The following is a 26,403-nucleotide window of genomic DNA, read 5'->3' on the forward strand; positions in this document are numbered from 1 at the left end:
GGCAGCTGCAGAGAAGTACTTGGGTGTAATGAAGTTTTACTGCAGAAGAGTTACAAGGTGTGTTGAATTAAAGACTTCTGTCCATCCAGGCTGTTTGCCTGGTGTAGGGTCAGTTAGGGTCAAAATAGTGGAATGGGGTGGTGTTTATTTTTCTGATTTTTTATTTATTTTTTTAAATAGTGATCTATCGGTGTAGGGTTAGTTGGTGGTGCACATTTTTCTTTTCCCCCTTCCTTTTTATTTTTGTTTCACAAAATATAACGTGATCGATCACACACTCCCGCACAGTAGATGGCGGCATGCACAAACAAAATGTGCGAACTTCATGATACCAGTGAACAAGAAGAAGCAGCTAGCTAGCAAGATCACACAAACCCACGTTTTCCCTCCAGTGTAGGGTGTGGCAGGAGTCGAACTATTCAGTCGGAGTCTTGTCCTTCTCACCCCTCCGTCGCAGCACAGAATGGCGTTTCCACTAGCCAGGCATTTCAGCAGGATTTTCCAATTAACGTTACATGTCCAAAGAAAACCTGTTACGTTTTTCGGTGAGTAGCTAGCTACTATACAAGTTTGATTTATGTCGCAACTATTAACAGTCATTCACAAACAAGTTATACAGGTGTCAGGTGTCGCTAATGTTAACTTTACAACCAAAATACAGTGAACAAAGTAACAGCTAATTTAGCTACCTAAAGCAGAGATTCATTTTCTAATACCTCTGCCCAATGCTAGCTAACGTTAGCGGCTAGCAATCTAGTTAGCTAACTTTTGCTTACTGTAGCTAAATGCATAACGAAAAACATTGAGTTGTTACTGACAAGCTAACTAGAAAGATTTTCTAAATTAATCAATGTTTCTACAAAATCACTGCTTCAAAAACCCAAGTCGGTTAGTTATCTTCCTTCCCTAACTCCATTTCCTTAACTCCATTTCCTATCATCCTTCCCCATCTTTTCTTATCTCCTTTCCTAGCTCCCTTCTAGATTCCTTTCCCCACTCCCTTTCCTCATTACCTAGTATCCTTATCCTGCTGTCTTAGCTTCCTTTCCTTACCTCCTTCCCAATGATTAACAACATCCAGTAGAAAGGGAGCTAGGCAAGGAGTAGTGGCGGAAAAGCGAGCGAGGGGAAACGAATCTAGGAAAAGAGGATGAAGGAATAAAAGGGAGCTAGGAAATGTGGAAAGGGAGTGAGGAAAGGAATCTAGGAAAGAAAAGGAGTTCACGCATACAGTACCAGTCAAGTTTGGACACCTAGTCATTCAAGGGTTTTACTTTATTTTTTACTATTTTCTACATTGTAGAATAATAGTTCATAGTTGTGATGTCTTCACTAACACATGGAATCATGTAGTAACCAAAAAAGTGGTAAACAAATCAAAATATATTTTTTTAGGTTCTTCAAAGTAGCAGTTGCCTTGAGAGCTTTGCACACTCGGCATTCTCTCAACCAGCTTCACCAGGAATGCTTTTCCAACATTCTTGAAGGAGTTCCCACATATGCTGAGCACTTGTTGGCTCATTTTCTTTCAGTCTGCAGTCCAACTCGTCCCAAACCATCTCAATTGGGTTGAGGTCGGTTGATTGTGGAGGCTAGGTCATCTGATGCAGCACTCCATCACACTCCTTCTGGGTCAAATAGCCCTTACACAGCCTGGAGGTGGGTTGGGTCATTGTCCTGTTGAGAAACAAATGATAGTCCCACTAAGCCCAAACCAGATGGGATGGCGTATCACTGCAGAATGCTGTGGTAGCCATGCTGGTTAAGTGTACCTTGAATTCTAAATAAATCAGACAGTGTAACCAACAAAGCACCATCACACCACCTCCACCATGCTTTACGGTGGGAACTACACATGCAGAGAATCTGTTCATGTACTCTGCGTCTCACAAAGACACACCAGTTGGAACCAAAAATCTAATTTGGATACATCAGCCCAAAGGACAGATTTTCCCTGGCTAATGTCCGTTGCTTGTGTTTCTTGGCCCAAGCAAGTCTCCTTCTTATTGGTGTCCCTGAGAAGTGGTTTCTTTGCAGCAATTCAACCATGAAGACCTGATTCATGCAGTCTCCTCTGAATAGTTGATGTTGATGTGTCTGTTAATTGAACTCGGAAGCATTTATTTGGGCTATCTTCTGTATACCAGCCCTGCCTCGTCACAACACAATTGATTGGCTCAAATTAATTGAGAAGGAAATCATTTGTTGAATTTAACTTTTAACAAGGCATACCTGTTCATTGAAATGCATTCCAGGTGACTGATGTCATGAAGTTGGTTGAGAGAATGCCAAGTGTGCAAAGCTGTCATCAATGCAAAGGGTGGCTACTTTGAAGAATCTCAAATAACATTTATTTTGATTTAACACTGGTTACTACATGATTCCATATGTGCTATTTCATAGTTTTGATGTCTTCACTATTATTCTACAATGTAGAAAATGGTAACAATAATGAAAAACACTTGCATGAGTAGGTGTTCAAACTTTTGACTGGTACTGTATGTGGTAGGAATTAACCACGGCCAGCAGAGGAAAAGAAAATGAGTGAAGTAAAGAGGAATCTAGTAGGGATTTGCATCGTGCCCTTTCAATATGATTCGACACATCTAGATGAGATATGATACAAGAACAATACGTTTTAGTTAAACGATTCGGTTTGATTAGAGAACGAATGCTATTTGATGCACTAACATTTTCAGTAACAAGTTAATTGTCCAATCTAAGTTAATATCTGCTTCTGATGGAGCTCATGAGCTGGGCCTTTGAGCTGGATCTGTCTGAGCTGATGTCAAAAATCAAATTTTATTTGTCACATGCACCGAATACAACCTTACCATGAAATGCTTACAAGCCCATAACCAACAATGCAGTTAAGTAAAATAAGAGTTAAGAAAATATTTACTAAATAAACACAATAAAATAACAATAACGAGGCTATATACAAGGGGCACCGGTACTGAGTCGATGTGCAGGGCTACAGGTTAGTCGAGGTAATATGTACAGGTAGGTGGGGGTAAAGTGACTGCATAAATAATAGTGTGTAGCAGGAGCGTCTTTTTTGTTGTCAATGCATGTAGTCCGGGTTAGCCATTTGATTAACTGTTCAGCAGTCTTATGGCTTAGAGGTAGAAGCTGTTAAGGAGCCTTTTGAACCTAGACTTGGCACTCTGGTACCGCTTGTCGTGTGGTAGCAGAGAGAACAGTCTATGACTAGGGTGGCTGGAGCCTTTAACAATTTGTAGGGCCTTCCTCTGACACCGCCTGGTATAGAGGTCTTGGATGGCAGGAAGCTTGGCCCCAGTGATGTACCCTCCTGTAATGCTTTGGATGCCGAGCAGTTGCCATACCAGGCGATGATGCTCTCAATGGTGGAGCTGTAGAACTTTTGAGGATCTGAGGACACATGCCAAATCTTTTCAGTCTCCTGCGGGGGAATGGGTGTTGTCGTGCCCTCTTCATGACTGTCTTGGTGTGTTTGAATCATGATAGTTTGTTGATGTGGACACCAAGGAACTTGAAGCTCTCAACATGCTCCACTACAGCCCCATCGATGTGAATAGGGGCGTGCTCGGCCATCCTTTTCATGTAGTCCACAATCATCTCCTTTGTCTTGATCACATTGAGGGAGAGGTTGACCACACTGCCAGGTCTGACCTTCTCCCTATAGGCTGTCTCATCGTTGTCGGTGATCAGTCCTACCACCGTTGTGTCGTCTGCAAACTTAATGATGGTGTTGAAGTCGTGTTGGCCACGCAGTGGTGGATAAGCAGGGAGTACAGGAGGGACTAAGCATACACCCCTAAGGGGCCCCCGTGTTGAGGATCAACGTGGCGGATGTGTTGTTTCCTAGCCTCACCTCCTTAGGGCGTCCTGTCAGGAAGTCCAGGATCAAGTTTCAAAGAGAAGTGTTCAGTACCAGGATCCTTAGCTTAGTGATGAGTTTGGAGGGCACTATGGTGTTGAACGCTGAGCTCAAGTCACTGAACAGTATTCTCACTTAAATGTTCCTTTTGTCCATGTGGGAAAGGGCAGTGTGGAGTACAATCGAGATTGTCATCTGTTGGGGTGGTATGCATGTTTGAGTGTGACTAGAGTGTCTGGGATGATTGTGATGTTGTGAGCCATGACCAGCTTTTCAAGGCATTTCATGGCTACAGATGTGAATGCTATGGGGCGATAGTCATTTAGACTGGTTACCGTGGCTTTCTTCGACACAGCGACTATGGTAGTCTGCTTGAAACATATAGGTATTACAGACTGGGTCAGGCAGATGTTGAAAATGTCAGTGAAGACACTTGCCAGCTGGTCAGTGCATGCTCGGAGTATGCATCCTGGTAATCTGGCCTTGTGAATTTTGACCTGTTTAAAGGGCTTACTCTCATCGGCTACGGAGAACATGATCACACAGTTGTCCGGAACGGCTGGTGCTCTCATGCATGGTTCAGTGTTTCTAGCCTCGACGCGAACATAGACACTTAGCTTCTCTGGTAGGCTCGTGTCACTTGGCAGCCCGCGGCTGGGTTTTCCTTTATAATTCGTGATAGTTTGCAAGCCCTGCCACATCCGACGAGCATCAGAGCCGGTGTAGTAGGATTCCATCTTAGTGCCGTAATGATGCTTTGCCTGTTTGATGGTTTGGCGTGCGTAGCGGTATTTCTTGTCCGGGTTTGTGACCGGCTTCTTGAACGCGACAGCTCCAGCCTTTAGCTCAGTGCGGCTGTTGCCTGTAATCCATGGCTTTTGGGTGGGATATGTACGGTCACTTTGGGATGTTGACAAATGCTCTTATTAATGAAGCCAGTGAATGATGTGATATACTCCTTAATGCCACTGGATGAGTCCCGGAACATATTCCAGTCTCTGCTAAGGTTGTCACGATACTGGGATACCTGCTTTTCCATGGAAAAAAGGAAAACACGAAGCTGACTTTACTCTTTGGTCCTTCAAAAACCTATCGTGTGTAAATATATTGTGTTCTTGGAAAATAAATGTGATTCTGGGTCACACAAGGCTGCTTGTTTCCAACATTAGGACTGTTTTCCTCAAATGTTGTCCACTACATGTTTTGCTTCCTTGCCACGATACCTCGGAGTATCATAATACTGGTATTGTGACAACCCAACTTCTCTGCTAGCGAAACGAGCTTAGCAACGGCTTCATCGGACCACTTCCGTATTGAGCGCTTCAGATTTGCCAAATGGTGGGAGAGCTTTGTGTGTGGGGTAGGGTGTAAAGGTGGTCTAGAGTGTTGATTAAAATATTTGTTTACCTCTAGTTGCACAGGTGACGTGCTACCTTAAAATCACCGGCCACTAGGATCGCAGCCTCTGGATGAGCGTTTTCTTGTTCGCTTATAGCCCTATACAGCTCATTAAGTGTGGTCTTAGTGCCAGCCTTGGTTTGTGGTGATAAATGGACAGCTATGACAAATATAGATAAACTCTCTTGATAAATAGTATGGTTTACAGCTTATCATGAGGTATTCTAACTCGGGCATGCAGAACCTCGAGACTTCCTTAATATTAGAGATCGTGCACCAGCTGTTAAGACACACTTCCTCCCTTGAGCTTTCCCAACGCTGCCGTTCTGTCCTGCCGATGCATAGAAACACCAGCTAGAGTATTATCCATGTCCTTGTTTAGCTAAGTTTCAGAGTAATATAGAATATTAGTTCTTCAGGTCCCTTTTGATAGGACGGTCTTCATCGGCGATCCACCAGTTTGTTCTCCAGTGATTGTACATTCAGCAATACAACGGAGGCGTTTCTTTTGCTCGCTGCCATAGTTTCATCAGCCAGCTGCATCCCACCCTGCAGCTAGCTAGTTAGTTACAAGTAGCTACCTAGCTATTGCAAGCCTGCAGCTAACTTGGCTAACTCGCCAGCAGCTATTCATCAGTTGTCAGTATTATGACAACTCATTACTCGGAAACTCTTTGTAGGAAAATGAGCTCCGAGTTTCCCACTTGGAAAATATCAGAATTGACCAATAGGAGGTTCTATGCAAAAAAAAAAAAAAAAAAAAATAATTCAGTTTCAGAGTTGTTTTGAAAGCACCATTAGCTAGCTAGTCAGAACAGACCATGATTAGTCAAAGGTGTGACAAGACCAGTGTTCGAGACCACCCAAGACCGGGGGGAACATATGGATTTTATAGCCATTCAGTGGTGGAAATATGTATTCAGGGCAAATAGTCACCCTTCAAATTATCACTATCACTAACCATGGTCTGTAAAGGATAGATACAGACCATGATAAACTTACAATTTGCCCCGGGCTTCTAGGGGAGCAAGGAAATTCTGAAGAGCGTGACAAGGTTTGAGGATATGTTTCACCAAAGTAAAGGACAGTAATGTAGGAAGCCCAGGTTTTAATAGGCTATAAGATATACATGTCATGAAATGAGTGTGGATCTCTGGCTTGGCAAAGCACTTTTTTTATGCACTGACTGAACTGGGGCTGATAATTCAGATTTTTTTTTACTCCACTGGGGCATCATTTAGAAACCTTGCATAACCACAAAGTATGCCCCAAAACATGCGTGTGCCAGTTATCATGCAGAAGTTGGCATTTATGAAACTCTTGATGTATCTTGACGTAAGAATGTGCTTCTCCTCCCGCAATCTTTAGACTATTCGTACGCACAGTTTCTAGTGGTTTAGGTATTGCATTTCAAGAATGCAAAAGTAGCCTAGGAGTAGACTTGGGCAAATAGGAATATACAGTATGATGACACGCTTAATCATTTAAAAAATAACAGGTAGCTAAATATAATATGAAGATGCATTCATTTGCCGTTAGTGAGAAGAGCAAAAATCTACGCCTATATATTTTCTTTGGATTCTAAAATAATTAGAAATAGTCACATGTTTAAAAATAAATTTCCATGATCATTGCAGAATAAATTCCTCACCTTTTCTGACTCATGGTGTTATACTTGTGAAATACACTGAACAAAAACATAAATGCAACATATAGTGTTGGTCCCATGTTTCATGAGCTGAAAGTATCCCAGAAATGTTCCATACGTACAAAAAGCGTATTTCTCAACAACAACAAAAATCACTAATTTGTTTACATTCCGGTTTGTGAGCTTTTCCTCTTTGCCAAGATAATCCATCCACCTGACAGGTGTGGCATATCAAGAATCTGATTAAACAGCATGATCATTCCACTGGTGACCCAGTGTGCTGTGGACCATAAAAGGCCACTCTAAAATGTGCAGTTTTGTCACACAACACAATGCCACAGATGTCTCAAGTTGAGGGAGCATGGAATTGGCACGCTGACTGCAGGAATGCCCACCAGAGCTGTTGCCAGAGAATGTAGTGTTAATTTCTCACCAAAAGCCGCCTCAATGTAATTTTTAGAGAATTTGTTAGTACGACCATGTGTATGGCGTTGTGTGGGTGAGCGGTTTGCTGATGTCAACGTTGTGAACAGAGTGCCCAATGGTGGCGGTGGGGTTATGGAATGGGCAGGCATAAGCTACGGACAACAAACACAATTGCATTTTATCGATGGCAATTTGAATGGACAGGGATAGCTTGACAAGATCCTGAGGCCCATTGAGTCCCTTTTTCTTTTAATAAGTTCTGTCCCCATCAGATGCATATCTGTATTCCTAGTCATGTGAAATCCATAGATTAGGGCCTAATGAATTTATTTCAATTGACTGATTTCCTCATATGGCCATGATGAGTTCATATTCACAAAGTAGCCATACAACGCATCTAATTTAATTGGGCCTATTAGATAAGCTATTATTTGTTTTTGTTTTATGCATCCGAAAAGGGGGCACGGTTTATAACACAGGCCAACGGTAGAATTAGACTAAGGTGAACATACAGTGGATCTTTTGCATTGAAGTGTGTAGGCTACCGCTGCAGTTCATTTGCTCTGCTGGCCGTGGTCAATGTTTCAGAATTCCAGGGCACAGCAGTGTGTTTAGGTTAGGGGAAAAAGTCAATGTAAATCTGTTTACAGGTCCAAAACAATTAGCAATTGTTTTTGTGTTTCTGAAACAACAGTCAGATACAGCAAATGCCCCTGCAAAAAACATTCTGCCAATACCTCAAGATATTTGATAAAGTTCGCATTGCTACTTCCTTTAGATACTGTCTTGGCCTAATTCTAATACTTCCATGGTTTACAGCAAAGAAGAGTGTTATTGTCACCATAAAAGGTGAATGATGGGTGTTTTTCAGATGGAGTTAGAAGGCTTGTAAAATTGTGCTGGCATGAACATCAGGTCTGATTTTAACGGGAAACATGCATGTGTATATGGTTCATTAATCTCAATTTGTGTGCGCGCGAAGTCTTTTCAGAAATAGGGCGCACAGCTATTTACAACGGTTATAAATTAGGCCCCTGGTCTCGGGAAGAAATGGCGAGTCCTCACTGGATGAGTAAAAATGCATCCGAGACCCTCTGTGATCTCGAGACTGGACTACAACACTTGACAAGACTCATACAAATTGGAACCACAAACCAAACCATTGTAAAAGCACCACCATCTCCAAGTCACATGGGCATGGCTAGCTGTGTCATTGAGTGAAATCGTGTATTTCAAGATTGACCCAATGGTTTGGGGGAAATGTATGCAAAACGTTGTTGTAATGTTTCTGTTTTCCAGGAGTGAGACACAAGTCGTCTACAGTGCAGTATGCAGCACGCCCTGACCTGCCGAAGCTGGCTTATAGAAAAGTGAAGGGGAAGAGCCCAGGTGTAGTCTTCTTGCCAGGGTTTGCCTCTAACATGGGGGGGAAGAAAGCAGAAGCCCTTGAGGAGTTCTGCCAATCACTAGGCCACTCTTACCTAAGGTAAATGAGCTATAGCGTTTTCAGTCATGAAAAATAGAGCTGTCTGATCTCTCTACAATTATGCATGTCATTCTTTGAGTTGGTCAGGACTTGTTGCCATTGTGTTTATTTTTTTTTGTCTGCATTGTTCTCATTGAGTTCTAGGCTGCTCATATCATGATGATGTAGTCTTTGGTCTTTCCCAGGTTTGACTATACAGGCTGTGGGTCATCTGAAGGTGAGATGGTAGACGGCACTGTCGGCACCTGGAAGAGGGATGTTCTATATGTATTGGACGAGCTTGTGGAGGGGCCACAAGTAAGGCGCTCCCCTCTGTTTCTATGATGAGATGAATTGTGGTCAGCCAGTGTAATACAAAGTATTATTACCTGAAATAGACCTGCATAGACTCATGTATAATAGTGGGATGGTAGTTTATGTAAAACTGTTACAGATTACAGTGTGAATTGACCACTGAGTTAGTAATAAACCTAGCCCTGGTGGCCATGTGGAGGATATTAGGTTATTATACCTCTACTTGTCCTGCAGAAGCCTTTGGTTCCTCCATGCATGCATTATTTACACTAGGGATATCCATGCTATCATTAGAGGGTAATTTCTGATCTAGATAATTATTCTGGTGTTGCAGATTCTGGTTGGCTCCAGTATGGGCGGCTGGCTGATGTGCCTGGCAGCCATAGCTCGTCCAGAAAGAACTGCGGCCATGGTTGGCATCTCTACAGCAGCTGACCACTTTGTAACGGTCTTCAATACACTTCCTATTGAGGTGAGTCAGCGTTCAGTCAGCCATCTTGAGTTGTCAATAACCTTAAAGCTCTACAGACCACTATTCCCCTCATGACTGACACTTGATTAAATGGATCATAACAACAAACCGAAGGAGGGTTCAAAAGAAAGGGAACAAAAAATCCTTCATTCTGAAATGCATGCAGTTAGTCTTGAAATTGCAAGAACAGAATTCAGATGGCATTATAATTAAAACATCTTTCCTGAGAACTTTTTAAAATGGTTGCCATCTTAGATAATGTCTCCACCTCCAGAATCTAATTCAAGCATTTTGTCTAAATGCCACCTGTCTGTCATTCTAGGCGAGGAAGGAGATTGAAGAGAAGGGGCAGTGGGTGGTTCCTACCAAACACAACGAGGAGGGCTCCATCACATTCACCACAGAGTTTTTGAAGGAGGCAGAGCAGCACTGTGTTCTGCAGAGCCCCATTCCAGTGACCTGCCCGGTGAGGCTCATCCATGGGATGAAGGACCAGGATGTGCCCTGGCACATCTCCATGCAGCTAGCCGAGCGTGTGCTGAGCAACGACGTTGACGTCATCTTGCGCAAGCATGGCCAGCACCGCATGGCAGAAAAGGAGGACATCAAGCTCATAGTCTACACTATCGATGACCTAATAGACAAGCTGACCACTTTGGTTTGATTGGCCAAAACTGGACCATGCTATGGGTGACACCTACCACCCCGATCCCAACTTTCCTGCACTAGGACTGCTGTTCCTGATGCGTTACAAAATCGAGGTGCTACTATACAAAATACATACTGTGAAGAAAAGGAGCTCTTACACTTTCTCCTGGCTCTCTCCATAGCTTTTGTTAGGATTTTTATTTACTGGTGCCATGCCACTTTGTTCACACTTCTCCCGAACTTATTGGGATTTCGGTGAAGTTTTATTTTATTCTCACAATGTGGTTTGATAGTGATTTCGTTAATGAGTAGGGCTCACTCCTATTACAATAGCACATCAGGTACAGGTGTGTTATGTCCACCTGTGAGCAAACATTTATTTTCCTCCACTGTCAATTTTACTCCCAACAAATACAAGTGTAATGAGCAGTTGTGCCTTTATGTATGCATGTGCACTTAAAGACCAGTAGGGGGCAGCAAATGTCACTAGTATTTTAGGCACCTCGCTATGTAACATGTCTCCAGCAGAATAGATTTCTAGGGGGGGGGGGGGGGGTGGTTTGTCTGTGAAGAGATCAGTTGGAAAAATTACTTCAACTGTACTGTGACTATCATGCTGATTTCCATGCACTGCTCGTTTCCCATGCTGTCCGTATTTGTGCTTTTGGTTCCATTGCTGAAAGAACATGTCTATTTTCGTATTGATTTGTCCGTGCCATTTGACTTTGCACACAAGGTCAGAACAGCATATTGACTGCATGACAACTCGTGTATGAAGAACTTTATGTAGATTCAACTTATGTTACTTTCAATGTTGGCTCAGTTCATATGGGTTTTGTTGCTAGTGGGTCCTATTCCAAAATGACACAGATCTCAAAGAAACGATTGAACAGTAGCATCATGAGATGTTAGCCTGGTTTGAGTGACTGGCACAAAAGCACGTTTTTGGGGAGTTAAGTGAAAAACATTGGCGTGTAGGGAACAGCCCATGTTTAGATTTTCCTGTTTAGTATAGTAAACATTCCGTTTTGCTGGTTAAAGCCAGGTTTTTCTGGTTGGTTTCCAACATCTCACAACCTAGATCCTAAATGTTTAATCTTGTGAACTAAGTTTATTTATGCCATGTTCCATATCACAGTTAAATGTTTATAGGTGATAACACTATGTGGCAGAATTGATGGGCTAGTTCACCGAAACACTGGTCATATCTGTTTATTGATGATAACAAGCAATACCATCTGACGCTTATGCCAATAAATAAAGTAACAAAATGTATGGATCTGGCTTTTTCCAGATACGTCTAACACGTTGGTTTGTTAATCTCATACTTATCTGAAAGGTTTAATTTTAGTTTATTTTTTTAAATTAGCCATAAATTTGCCATTTCAAGTGAATCTAATTTCTTAACATATACACTGAGTATACCAAACATTAGGAACACCTTCCTTATATTTCGTTGCACCCACCCTCCCCTTTTGCCCTCAGAACAGTTTAAATGCGTCGGGGCATGGACTCTACAAGGTGTCTCAAGCTTTCTGCAGATATGCTAGCCTCCATTGTTGACTCCAATGCTTCCCACAGTTGTCAAGTTAGCTGGATGTCCTTTGGGTGGTGGACCGTTCTTGATGCACACAAACGTGAAAAACCCTGCAGCGTTGGAGTTCTTGACACAAACCGGTGCCCCTGGCACCTACTACCGTACCCCGTTCAAAGGCACTTAAATATTTTGTCTTGCCCATTTACACCCTCAATGGCACAAAGTGTATTTGGAAAGTATTCAGACCCCTTGACTTTTTCCACATATTGTTACGTTACAGCCTTATTCCTAGACTAATTTAAATAGACATCTCAGCAATCTACACACAATACCCCATAATGACAAAGTGCTTTGTTGTGTGTGCAAATGTGTGTATATAAACTATACCTTAAGTATTTAGACCCTTTCCTTTTTCCATTGGTTGTCCTTGAGGTTTCTAGAACTTGATTGGACATGATTTGGAAAGGAGCACACCTGTCTAAATAAGGTCCCACAGTTGACAGTTCATGTCAGTAAAAACCAAGCCATGAGGTCAAAGGAATTGTCCGTAGAGCTCCGAGACAGGATTGTGTCGAGGCACAGATCTGGGGAAGTGTACCAAAAAAAATGTGCAGCAATTGAAGGTCCCCAAGAACACAGTGGCCTCCATTCTTTAAATGGAAGAAGTTTAGAACCACCAAGACTTCCTAGAGCTGGTCGCCCAGCCAAACTAAGCAATCGGGGGCCTTGGTCAGGGAGGTGACCAAGAACCCGATGGTCACTTTGACAGATCTCCAGAGTTCCTCGGTGAAGATGGGAGAACCTTCCAGAAGGACAACAACCCTAAGCACACAGCCAAGACAACGCAGGAGTGGCTTCGGGACATGTCTCTGAATGTCTCTCTGGAGAGACCTGAAAATGGCTGTGCAGCAATGCTCCCCATCCAACCTGACTGAGTTTGAGAGGATTTGAAGAGAAGAATGGGAAAAACTCCCCAAATACAGGTGTGCTAAACTTAGTCATACTCAAGCAGATTCAAGGCTGTAATCGCTGCCAAAGGTGCCTACACAAAGTACTGACTATTGGGTCTGAATACTTACTGTACCTGTCAAGTTTGTACAAACCTACTCATTCCACTATTTTCTACATTGTAGAATAATAGTGACATCAACTATAACATATATAGAATCATGAAGTAACCAAAAAAGTGTTAAATCAAAATATTTTATTTTTGAGATTCTTCAAAGTAGCCACCATTTGCCTCTTGACAGCTTTGCACACTCTTGGCATTCTCTCAACCAGTAGTCACCTGGAATGCATTTCAATTACCAGGTGTGCCTTGTTAAGTTAATTTGTAGAATTTCTTTCCTCAATGTGTTTGAGTCAATCAGTTGTGTTTTGACAAGGTAGGGGTGGTATACAGAAGATAGCCCTATTTGGTAAAATACCAAGTCCATATTATAGCAAGAACAGCTCAAATAAGCAAAGAGAAACGACAGTCCATTCATTACTTTTTAGACATGGTCAGTCAATCCGGAACATTTGAAGAACTATGAAAATTTCTTCAAGTGCTATGATGAAACTGGCTCTCATGAGGATCGCCACAGGAAAGGAAGACCCAGAGTTACTTCTGCTGCAGAGGATACGTTCATTAGAGTTACCAGCCTCAGAAATTGCAGCCCAAATAAATGCTTCATAGAGTTCCAAGTAACAGACACATCTCAACATCAACTGTTCAGAGACTGTGTGAATCAGGCCTTCATTGTCGAATTGCTGCAAAGAAAACCACTACTAAAGGACACCAAGAAACATGAGCAATGGACATTAGACCGGTGGAAATCTGTCCTTTGGTCTGATGAGTCCAAATGTAATATTTTTGGTTCCAACCGCTGTGTCTTTGTGAGACGCAGAGTTGGTGAATGGATGATCTAAAAAATTTGTGATTCCCACTGTGAAGCATGGAGGTGGTGTGGGGGTGCTTTTGCTGGTGACTGATTTCTTTAGAATTCAAGGCACACTTAACCAGCATGGCTACCAGCATATGTGGGAACTCCTTCAAGACTTGGAAAGGAAAACCATTCCAGGTGAAGCTGGTTAAGAGAATGCCAAGAGTGTGCAAAGCTGTCAACAAGGCAAAGGGTGGATATTTTGAAAAATCTAAAATATATACAGTGCCTTGCGAAATTATTCGGCCCCCTTGAACTTTGCGACCTTTTGCCACATTTCAGGCTTCAAACATAAAGATATAAAACTGTATTTTTTGTGAAGAATCAACAACAAGTGGGACACAATCATGAAGTGGAACGACATTTATTGGATATTTCCAAAATAAATAACAAATCAAAAACTGAAAAATTGGGCGTGCAAAATTATTCAGCCCCCTTAAGTTAATACTTTGTAGCACCACCTTTTGCTGAGATTACAGCTGTAAGTCGCTTGGGGTATGTCTCTATCAGTTTTGCACATCGAGAGACTGACATTTTTTCCCATTCCTCCTTGCAAAACAGCTCGAGCTCAGTGAGGTTGGATGGAGAGCATTTGTGAACAGCAGTTTTCAGTTCTTTCCACAGATTCTCGATTGGATTCAGGTCTGGACTTTGACTTGGCCATTCTAACACCTGGATATGTTTATTTTTGAACCATTCCATTGTAGATTTTGCTTTATGTTTTGGATCATTGTCTTGTTGGAAGACAAATCTCCGTCCCAGTCTCAGGTCTTTTGCAGACTCCATCAGGTTTTCTTCCAGAATGGTCCTGTATTTGGCTCCATCCATCTTCCCATCAATTTTAACCATCTTCCCTGTCCCTGCTGAAGAAAAGCAGGCCCAAACCATGATGCTGCCACCACCATGTTTGACAGTGGGGATGGTGTGTTCAGCTGTGTTGCTTTTACACCAAACATAACGTTTTGCATTGTTGCCAAAAAGTTCAATTTTGGTTTCATCTGACCAGAGCACCTTCTTCCACATGTTTGGTGTGTCTCCCAGGTGGCTTGTGGCAAACTTTAAACGACACTTTTTATGGATATCTTTAAGAAATGGCTTTCTTCTTGCCACTCTTCCATAAAGGCCAGATTTGTGCAATATACGACTGATTGTTGTCCTATGGACAGAGTCTCCCACCTCAGCTGTAGATCTCTGCAGTTCATCCAGAGTGATCATGGGCCTCTTGGCTGCATCTCTGATCAGTCTTCTCCTTGTATGAGCTGAAAGTTTAGAGGGACGGCCAGGTCTTGGTAGATTTGCAGTGGTCTGATACTCCTTCCATTTCAATATTATCGCTTGCACAGTGCTCCTTGGGATGTTTAAAGCTTGGGAAATCTTTTTGTATCCAAATCCAGCTTTAAACTTCTTCACAACAGTATCTCGGACCTGCCTGGTGTGTTCCTTGTTCTTCATGATGCTCTCTGCGCTTTTAACGGACCTCTGAGACTATCACAGTGCAGGTGCATTTATACGGAGACTTGATTACACACAGGTGGATTGTATTTATCATCATTAGTCATTTAGGTCAACATTGGATCATTCAGAGATCCTCACTGAACTTCTGGAGAGAGTTTGCTGCACTGAAAGTAAAGGGGCTGAATAATTTTGCATGCCCAATTTTTCAGTTTTTGATTTGTTAAAAAAGTTTGAAATATCCAATAAATGTCGTTCCACTTCATGATTGGGTCCCACTTGTTGTTGATTCTTCACAAAAATATACTGTTTTATATCTTTATGTTTGAAGCCTGAAATGTGGCAAAAGGTCGCAAAGTTCAAGGGGGCCGAATACTTTCGCAAGGCACTGTATATATATATTTTTTAACACATTTGGTTACTACATGATTCCATGTGTTGATGTCTTCAGTATTATTATACAATGTAGAAAATAGTACAAATATAGAAAAACCCTTGAATGAGTAGGTGTCAACTTTTGACTGGTACTCTATGTAAGTGTCATTTCAGTTTATTTTATATTAGCAAACATTTCTAAACAGTTTTTGCTCTGTCATTATGAGGTATTGTGTGTAGAATGAAGAGGGGAATAAAACAAATCAGTTTTAGAATAAGGCTGTAACCTAAACAAAATGACCACGACTCCATTTTGTAGCTCCCAGCCTATAGACAGAGACTAAAACAGGAAGCCTCCACGCTCAGGTCTGTTCAACGCTGGTCCGACCAATCTGATTCCATGCTTCAAGTTTGCTTCAATCACATGTATTGGGATATGTTCCGCATTGCATCCAACAACAACATTGACGAATACGCTGATTCGGTGAGCGAGTTCATTAGCAAGTGCATCGGCGATGTCGTACCCACAGCAACTATTAAAACATTCCCAAACCAGAAACCGTGGATTGGTGGCAGCATTCGCTGCTTTTAACCAGGGCAAGGTGACCGGAAACATGACCGAATACAAACAGTGTAGCCATTCCCTCCGCAGGGCAATCAATCAAGCTAAGCGTCAGTATAGAGGCAAAGTAGAGTCGCAATTCAACAGCTCAGACACAAGAGGTATGTGGCAGGGTCTACAGTCAATCATGGATTACAAAAAGAAAACCAGCCCTGTCGCGGACCAGGATGTCTTGATCCCAGACAGACTAAATAACTTCTTTGCTCGCTTTGAGGACAATACAGTGCCACTGACACTGCCCGCTACCAAAACCTGCGGACTCTCCTTCACTGCAACCGACATGAGTAAAACATTTAAACGTGTAAACCCTCACAAGGCTGCAGGCCCAGACGGCATCCACAGCCGCGTCCTCAGAGCATGCGCAGACCAGCTGGCGGGTGTGTTTACGGACACATTCAATCCATCCTTATCCCAGTCAGCTGTCCCAACATGCTTCAAGGGGGCCACCATTGTTCCTGTTCCCAAGAAAGCTAAGGTAACTGAGCTAAACGAATACCGCCCCGTAGCACTCACTTCCGTCATCATGAAGTGCTTTGAGAGACTAGTCAAGGACCATATCACCTCCAGCCTACCTGACACCCTAGACCCACTCCAATTTTCTTACCACCCCAATAGTTCCACAGACGACGCAATCGCAACCACACTGCACACTGCCCTAACCCATCTGGACAAGAGGTATACCGATATAAGAATGCTGTTCATTGACTATAGCTCATCATTCAACACCATGGTATACTCCAAGCTCATCATTAAGCTCAAGGCCCTGGGTCTGAACCCCGCACTGTGCAATTGGGTCTTGAACTTAAAGACAGGCCGACCCCAGGTGCTGAAGGTAGGAAACAACACCTCCACTTCGCTGATCCTCAATACTGGGGCCTCTCAAGGATGCGTTCGATGCCCCCTCCTGTACTCTCTGTTCACCCATGACTGTGTGGCCACGCAAGCCTCCAACTCAATCATCAAGTATGCAGACATCACAACAGTAGTAGGCCTGATTACCAACAATGATGAGACAGCCTACAGGGAGGAGGTGAGGTCCCTGGGAGTGTGGTTCCAGGGAAATAACCTCTCACCCAATGTCAACAAAACAAAACAAAACAGCAGAGGGAGCACCCCCCTATCCACATCGACGGGACAGTAGTGGAGAGGGTAGAAAGTTTTAAGTTCCTCGGCGTACACATCACGGACAAACTGAATTGGTCCACCCACACAGACAGCGTGGTGAAGAAGGCGCAGCAGCGCCTCTTCAACCTCAGGAGGCTGAAGAAATTTGGCTTGTCACCAAAAGCACTCACAACCTTTTACAGATGCACAATCGCAAATTGAATGGAAAATGTATGTAAAAAATGTATCACGAGCCACTTGAAACTATGCCACTTAATATAATGTTTACATACCCTACATTACTCATCTCATATGTATATACTGTACTCTATACCATCTACTGCATCTTGCCATCTTTATGTAATGCATGTATCACTAGCCACTTTAAACAATGCCACTTTTATGTTTACATACCCTACATTACTCATCTCATATGTATATACTGTACTCAATACCATCTACTGCATCTTGCCTATGCCGTTCTGTACCATCATTCATTCATATATCTTTATGTACATATTCTTTATCCCTTCACACTTGTGTGTATAAGGTAGTTGTTGTGGAATTGTTAGGTTAGATTACTCGTTGGTTATTACTGCATTGTCGGAACTAGAAGCACAAGCATTTCGCTACACTCGCATTAACATCTGCTAACCATGTGTATGTGACAAATACAATTTGATTTGATTTGATTTGATTTGAAATGTGGAAAAAGTCAAGGGGTCTGAATACTTTCCAAAGGCACTGTACAGAATCCATGTCTCAATTATCTCAAGGCTTAAAAATCCTCCTTTAATGTGTCTCCTCTCCTTCATCTACAGTACACTGATTTGAAGTGGATTTAACAAGTGACATCAATCAGGGAATATAGCTTTCACTTGTTCAGTCTGTCATTAATGTTTTGTATACTTGTGTACTTGCTTTCAAGACTGAAAGGCTTGTCGTTTTACAGTAAAAAAAGAAATTAGTTTACATTCAGAGTAGAATCAAAGTGTCTGTACAGGATCTCTACTATGTGAGCGTCGGTGCTAGACTTGTTTTTAAGAGATGGCGAGCACCAGCCCAGCCAGACAAGTTTCTGTGAAAGGCCTAGTTCTATCTGAGCTCTAGCACAGAAACGGGTTGCTACAGTGCCTTGCAAGCTTAATGGTATTCATTCCTTGGGGATTTCTGCAAGCCCCGTGAAAAAGTACTGTCCCCTTGACATCTGTTTGTGATATTCTGGAGACCAGAGCCTCTCACGCATGCCACAGAGCAACAGCTTCAGGTAAATCTCACTTATTTCTGCTACTGTTACCAGAACTCCCTTTAACAGATTTTATATATATATATATATATATATATATATATATATATATATACACAGTTGAAGTCAGAAGTTTACATACACGTTAGCCAAATACATTTAAACTCAGTTTTTCACAATTCCTGACATTTCATCCTAGTAAATATTCCCCGTCTTAGGTCAGTTAGGATCACCACTATATTTTAAGAATGTGAAATGTCAGAATAATAGTAGAAAGAATAATTTATTTCAGCTTTTATTTCTTTCATCACATTCCCAGTGGGTCAGAAGTTTACATACACTCAATTAGTATTTGGTAGCATTGGCTTTAAATTGTTTAACTTGGGTCAAATGTTTCGGGTAGCCTTCCACAAGCTTCCCACAATAAGTTGGGAGAGTTTTGGCCCATTCCTCCTGACAGAGCTGGTGTAACTGAGTCAGGTTTGTAGACCTCCTTGCTCGCACACTCTTTTTCAGTTCTGCCCACACATTTTCTATAGGATTGAGGTCGGGGCTTTGTGATGGCCACTCCAATACCTTAACTTTGTTATCCTTAAGCCATTTGGCCACAACTTTGGAAGTATGCTTAGGGTCATTGTCCATTTGGAAGACCCATTTGCGAACAAACTTTAACTGATGTCTTGAGATGTTGCTTCAATATATCCACAAAATTTTCCTCCCTCATGATGCCATCTATTTTGTGAAGTGCACCAGTCCCTCCTGCAGCAAAGCATCCCCACAACATGATGCTGCCACCCTCGTACTTCACAGTTGGGATGGTGTTCTTCGGCTTGCAAGCCTCCCTCTTTTTCCTCCAAACATAACGATGGTCATTATGGCCAAACAGTTCCATTTTTGTTTCATCAGACCAGAAGACATTTCTCCAAAAAGTACAATCTTTGTCCCCATGTGCAGTTGCAAACCGTAGTCTGGCTTTTTTATGGCGGTTTTGGAGCAGTGGCTTCTTCTTTGCTGAGCTGCCTTTCATTTTATGTCGATATAGGACTAATTTTACTGCGGATATAGATACTTTGTACCTGTTTCCTCCAGCATCTTCACAAGGTCATTTGCTGCTGTTCTGGGATTGATTTACACTTTTCGCACCAAAGTACGTTCATCTCTAGGAGTCCGATTGCGTCTCCTTTCTGAGCGGTATGACGGCTGCGTGGTCCCATGGTGTTTATACTTGCGTACTATTGTTTGTACAGAAGAACGTGGTACCTTCAGGTGTTTGGAAATTGTCTAAAAAAAAATTCTGAGGTCTTGCCTGATTTCTTTTGATTTTCCCATGATGTCAAGCAAAGAGGCAGAGTTTGAAGGTAGGTCTTGAAATGCATCCACAGGTACACCTCCAGTTGACTCAAATGATGTAAATTATCCTATCAGAAGCTTCTAAAGCCATGACATCATTTTCTGGAATTTCCCACGCTGTTTAAAGGCACAGTCAACTTTGTGTAAGTAAAATTCTGACCCACTGGAATTGTGATACAGTGAATTATAAGTGAAATAAACTGTTTGTAAATAATTGTTGGAAAAAGGAATTGTGTCATGCACAAAGTAGATGTCCTAACCGACTTGCCAAAACTATAGTTCGTTAACGAGAAATGTGTGAAGTGGTTGAAAAACGAGATTTAAGTGTTTGTAAACTTTTGACTTCAACTGTGTATGTGTAATATATATATATATATATATATATATATATATATATATATATATATATATACTGCTTTAAAAAATAAAGGGAACACTTAAACAACTCAATGTAACTCCAAGTCAATCACACTTCTGTGAAATCAAACTGTCCACTTAGGAAGCAACACTGATTGACAATAAATTTCACATGCTGTTGTGCAAATGGAATAGACAACAGGTGGAAATTATAGGCAATTAGCAAGACACCCTCAATAAAGGAGTTGTTCTGCAGGTGGGGACCACAGACCACTTCTCAGTTCCTATGCTTCCTGGCTGATGTTTTGGTCACTTTTGAATGTTGGCGGTGCTTTCACTCTAGTGGTAGCATGAGACGGAGTCTACAACCCACACAAGTGGCTCAGGTAGTGCAGCTCATCCAAGATGGCACATCAATGCGAGCTGTGGCAAGAAGGTTTGCTGTGTCTGTCAGCGTAGTGTCCAGAGCATGGAGGCGCTACCAGGAGACAGGCCAGTACATCAGGAGACGTGGAGGAGGCCGTAGGAGGGCAACAACCCAGCAGCAGGACCGCTACCTCCGCCTTTGTGCAAGGAGGAGCAGGAGGAGCACTGCCAGAGCCCTGCAAAATTACCTCCAGCAGGCCACAAATGTGCATGTGTCTGCTCAAACGGTCAGAAACAGACTCCATGAGGGTGGTATGAGGGCCCGACGTCCACAGGTGGGGGTTGTGCTTACAGCCCAATACCGTGCAGGACATTTGGCATTTGCCAGAGAACACCAAGATTGGCAAATTCGCCACTGGCGCCCTGTGCTCTTCACAGATGAAAGCAGGTTCACACTGAGCACGTGACAGACTCTGACGGCGCCGTGGAGAACGTTCTGCTACCTGCAACATCCTCCAGCATGACCGGTTTGGCGGTGGGTCAGTCATGGTGTGGGGTGGCATTTCTTTGGGGGGCCGCACAGCCCTCCATGTGCTCGCCAGAGGTAGCCTGACTGCCATTAGGTACCGAGATGAGATCCTCAGACCCCTTGTGAGACCATATGCTGGTGTGGTTGGCCCTGGGTTCCTCCTAATGCAAGACAATGCTAGACCTCATGCGGCTGGAGTATGTCAGCAGTTCCTGCAAGAGGAAGGCATTGATGCTATAGACTGGCCCGCCCGTTCCCCAGACCTGAATCCAATTGAGCACATCTGGGACATCATGTCTCGCTCCATCCACCAACGCCACGTTGCACCACAGACTATCCAGGAGTTGGCGGATGCTTTAGTCCAGGTCTGGGAGGAGATCCCTCAGGAGACCATCCGTCACCTCATCAGGAGCATGCCCAGGCGTTGTAGGGAGGTCATACAGGCACGTGGAGGCCACACACACTACTAAGCCTCATTTTGACTTGTTTTAAGGACATTACATCAAAGCTGGATCAGCCTGTAGTGTGGTTTTCCACTCTAATTTTGAGTGTGACTCCAAATCCAGACCTCCATTGGTTGATAAATTTGATTTCCATTGATAATTTTTGTGTGATTTTGTTGTCAGCACATTCAACTATGTAAAGAAAAACCTATTTAATAAGAATATTTCATTCATTCAGATCTAGGATGTGTTATTTTAGTGTTCCCTTTATTTTTTTTAGCAGTGTATATATAATGTTTTTTTTAAACATTAGGTATCTGGAAGTTATGGTTGTCAACATCTGTTAGATGTTGCATATTCCGACATCAAGTTAGTTTATATATATTTGGCTGTTCTGCAGTGGTATATTTTACCACTCAATGATTAGCAAGGTTTGTGGGGCAACAGAGGCATATTTTGGCTTCATGGAGATAATGCTGTTACATAAGATCAAAGTTGAGACAAATGTAAATTGGTTTTATATTTATTAAATGATGGGCCATTTTTAATTTTAGACTTTTTGTCAAAATGATTTTGCATGTTTAGCTTAGAAATTGAGGCGTTTGGGTTTTAATAAAGGCATTGATTCTTTAGATTTTATTATTTAGAATTTGTTATTTCACCTTTATTTAACCACGTAGGCCAGTTGAGAACAAGTTCTCATTTACAACTGTGACCTGGCCAAGGTAAAGCAAAGCAGTGTGACACAAACAACAACAGAGTTACACATGGAATAGACAAACGTACAGTCAATAACACAACAGAAAAGTCTATATACAGTGTGTGCAAATGGCATAAGGAGGTAAGGCAATAAATAGGCCATAGTAGTGAAATAATTACAATTTAGCAAGTTAACGCTGGAGTGATAGATGTGCAAGTAGAAATACTGGTGTGCAAAAAAGTAAATAAAACAATATGGGGTTGAGATAGGTAGTTGGATGGGCTATTTACAGATGGGCTGTGTACAGCTGCAGCGATCGGTAAGCTGCACAGATAGCTGATGCTTAAAGTTAGTTAGGGAGATATGTCTCCAACTTCAGCGATTTTTGCAATTCGTTCCAGTCATTGGCAGCAGAGAACTGAAAGAAAAGGCGACCAAAGCAGGTGTTGGCTTTGGGGATGACCAGTGAGATATACCTGCTGGATCGCGTACTACGGCTGGGTGTCGTTATGGTGACCAGTGAGCTGAGATAAGGCGTAGCTTTACCTAGCAAAGACTTACAGATGCCCTGGAGCCAGTGGGTCTGGCGACAAATATGTAGCGAGGGGCGAGGGGCAGCCGACCAGCTCTGAAACCAGATTGAACAGCGGAGAAGGTACGGTGGGATTCGAAATGGTCAGTGATCTGTTTGTTAACTTGGCTTTCGAAGACTTTAGAAAGGCAGGGCAAGATGGATATAGTTCTGTAACAGTTTGGGTCTAGAGTGTCACCCCCTTTGAAGAGGGGGGTGGCCGCGGCAGCTTTCCAATCTTTAGGAATCTCGGACGATGCGAAAGAGGTTGAACAGACTGGGAATAGGGGTTGCAACAATGGCGGCATATCGTTTTTATTTGTACGGGTCCAGGTTTTGCAGCTCTTTCAGAACAACTGCTATCTGGATTTGGGTGAAGGAGAAGCTGGGGAGGCTTGGGAAAGTAGCTGCAGGGAAAGTAGGTGCAGGGCATGCAGAGCAGTTGGCCGGGGTTGGGGTAGCCAGGAGGAAAGCATGGCCAGCCGTAGAGAAATGCTTATTGAAATTCTTGATAATCGTGGATTTATCGGTGGTGACAGTGTTTCCTAGCCTCAGTGCAGTGGGCAGCTGGGAGGAGGTGCTCTTATTATCCATGGACTTTACAGTGTCCCAAAACATTTTGGAGTTAGAGCTACAAGATGCAAATTTCTGTTTGAAAAAGCTGGCCTTTGCTTTCCTAACCTACTGAGTGTATTGGTTCCTGACTTCCCTGAAAAGTTGCATGTCGCGGGGACTATTTGATGCTAATGCAGTCCGCCAAAGGATGTTTTTGTGCTGGTCGAGGGCAGTCAGGTCTGGAGTGAACCAAGGGCTATATCTGTTCTTCGTTCTACATTTTTTGAAAGGGGCATGCTAATTTAAGATGGCGAGGAAATTACTTTTAAAGAATGACCAGGCATCCTCTACTGACGGGATGAGGTCAATATCCTTCCAGGATACCCAGGCCAGGTCGATTAGAAAGGTCTGATCGCGGGCCTCCCGGGTGGCGCAGTGGTCTAAGGCACTGCATCGAAGTGCTAGCTGTGCCACCAGAGACTCTGGGTTCGAGCCCAGAGTCCATGAGGTCCATGGCCTAGCGTCGTCCGGGTTAGGGAGGGTTTGGCCGGTAGGGATATCCTTGTCTCATCGCGCACTAGCGACTCCTCTGGTGGGCCAGGCACAGTGCACGCTAACCATGTCGCTAGGTGCACAGTGTTTCCTCCGACACATTGGTGCGGCTGGCTTCCGGGTTGGATGTGCGCTATGTTAAGAAGCAATGCGGCTTCATGGGTTGTGATTCTCGACCTTCGTCTCTCCCGAGCCCGTACGGGAGTTGTAGCGATGAGACAAGACAGTAACTGCTAATAATTGAATAGTACGAAATTGGAGAGAGAAAGGGGGTAAAAATATATTTTTTGACAGTGATGAGGGGTGGTCATTTGACCGCGGACCCATAGTGGAGGCAATGAGGCAGTGATCGCTGAGATCCTGATTGAAAACAGCAGAGGTGTTTTTGGAGAGCAAGTTGGTCAGGATAATATCTATGAGGGTGCCCATGTTTACGGATTTAGGTTTGTACGCGGTGGGTTCATTGATAATTTGTGTGAGATTGAGGGCATCTAGCTTAGATTGTAGGACTGCCGGGGTGTTAAGCATATCCCAGTTTAGGTCACCTAATAGAACGAGATGGTAAGTTATCCATGCAGTCACAGGTGAAAAAGTAGACTCAATACTAATGAGAGTAGCTGTGTTACCTGCAACAAAACACATTTTGTTTTAGTGGTTTACACAACTGTATTAATATCTTATTTCATCAGGTCAGAAACATGAACATCTGGATTAGTTTTGCCCTCAGTGGTAAGTGTGTATATAAAATGTTCTGGTACATTTTAAAATGGCTGGTCTGCAGCAATCTCAAGGATACTGTATTTAATAAATTATTGAACAGGAAAGTGCAAAACTAACATTTTGAACAGGAGTTTTCGCTGCTCCATTCATGAAGGAAGAGGAAGCAAAGCGATTCATCAGACTGACGAGACAAATCGGGATACTGGGATCCCAACCACTCTAAGAACCAGTGTGGTTACACTATTGAAAAAAGGTGCCACATCTATCGGTGTATTTTATGTATGGATTTAGAATTTTGTATTGATTTTGACAAGTCCAGGCTTTCTACCTGTGTAAATGTATGCATTTGTTTGCATGCACATGATATTATTACTCTCTCTACCCAAGGCCAATGAGTACTGGACAGCTCTCCGAACAGATGCTCAGTATTACATGGATATGGGACACCTGATGTTCGACCGCTCTGTGGCTATGTGAGTCTATTAAGACAACTGTTACCATAGATAGCGGCAATGACACTAAAAGCATTTAACAAAGAGCACAGCTTACATACCGGTAATGTGTAAACTCAGCTATTGACGTGTTGTGAAATAGTCTGATTGCATGCATTTCCAGTGAAAACAACAGGCTCTATATGGAGATAATGCGGAATGCTCGTTCTCACCTTGACAGGCAGACGGTGACAGATGGTCAGTAGAGGAACTGTGGAGATGCTCAACAGCCACAGTATCATGGATAAAAATCATCAACATCTCAGTGGGGGTGGACGACTACAATCCCTTAGCTAAATGTGCTTTCTCTACAGTGCTGTCATTGATGTAAGAGTGTGATTGCATGATGTATTATCCTTATTCTGTCCAAATAAACATAAAAAAAAGGAAAATGCATATTACATTTTTGCACGTGCATGATTCGTTTTTTGCATGGACATGTTTCATATAACATGGGCTACTGTAACTTTGTGAAATGCATGTAAGAATATAAACTATTGTATACGAATAATAAACAGAGTTGAGGTGTAAGTCTACTTGCTAGACATGCAGTGCCTTCAGGAAGTCTTCACACCCCTGGACTTTTTCCACGTTTTGTGGTACAAGGTGGGATTAACATTTCTGTAATTGTAAAAAAAAAAACAGTTTGTCAATTATCGACACAAAATACTCTGTCAAAGTGGAAGAAAAATGTGAACATTTGTAAAAACAAAATAAAAAACTAGTTTACGTAAGTATTCTAACAAGTCAATACATGTTAGAATTACCTTTGACAATGATTACACCTGTGAGTCTTTCTGGCTTTGTTTCGAAGAGCTTTGCACACCTGGATTGTACAATATTTCCACATTCTTAAAAAAAATATTCAAGCTCTGTCAAGTTAGTGGTTGGTCATTTCTAGACAGCCATTTTCAAGTCCTGCCATAGATTTCCAAGCAGATTTAAGTCAAAACTGTAACCAGGCCACTCGGGAACATTCAATGTCATCTTGGAAAGCAACGTCCATGTATATTTGGTCTTGTTTTAGGTTATTGTCCTGCTGAAAGTTGAATTAGTCTCCCCGTGTCTGTCTGGAAAGAAGACTAAACAAGGTTTTCTTCTAGGATTTTGCCTGTGTTTAGCTCTATTCCGTTTATTTTTATCCTGAAAAGCTCCTTAGTCCTTGCCGATGACAAGCATACCCATAACATGATGCAGCCACTGAAAATATGAAGAGTGGTAGTGATGTCTTATGTTGAATTTGCACCAAACATAATGCTTTGTATTCAGGACAT

General features: G+C 42.6%; 1 protein-coding gene and 1 pseudogene across 1 annotated transcript; both read left to right on the forward strand.

Annotated features, from left to right (window-relative positions):
- The first annotated feature begins 273 nt into the window (after positions 1-273).
- Positions 274-11,505, forward strand: LOC110534098 (palmitoyl-protein thioesterase ABHD10, mitochondrial). The gene is made up of 5 exons (XM_021618768.3): positions 274-545; positions 8,634-8,820; positions 9,006-9,117; positions 9,449-9,586; positions 9,909-11,505. Exons 1-5 carry the CDS (start codon positions 464-466, stop codon positions 10,248-10,250), a joined length of 861 nt encoding a protein of 286 aa, XP_021474443.3. The 5' UTR covers positions 274-463; the 3' UTR covers positions 10,251-11,505.
- A 13,111-nt stretch (positions 11,506-24,616) lies between these two features.
- On the forward strand, positions 24,617-25,335 carry LOC110534926 (uncharacterized protein C3orf85-like; annotated as a pseudogene).
- Positions 25,336-26,403: the final 1,068 nt, after the last annotated feature.

This window comes from Oncorhynchus mykiss, chromosome 10 (assembly GCF_057628025.1).
Source record: "Oncorhynchus mykiss isolate SJ-2025 chromosome 10, ASM5762802v1, whole genome shotgun sequence".
NCBI classification, from domain to species: Eukaryota; Metazoa; Chordata; class Actinopteri; order Salmoniformes; family Salmonidae; genus Oncorhynchus; species Oncorhynchus mykiss.

What these genes read in the sequence shown, in the direction of transcription:
- LOC110534098 (XM_021618768.3), top strand. Translation starts at nt 464, where the DNA reads ATGGCGTTTCCACTAGCCAGGCATTTCAGCAGGATTTTCCAATTAACG. An exon ending in CTAGGCCACTCTTACCTAAG is followed by an intron (nt 8,821 to 9,005) that starts GTAAATGAGCTA and finishes GGTCTTTCCCAG; the next exon opens with GTTTGACTATACAGGCTGTG. An exon ending in AGCTTGTGGAGGGGCCACAA is followed by an intron (nt 9,118 to 9,448) that starts GTAAGGCGCTCC and finishes CTGGTGTTGCAG; the next exon opens with ATTCTGGTTGGCTCCAGTAT.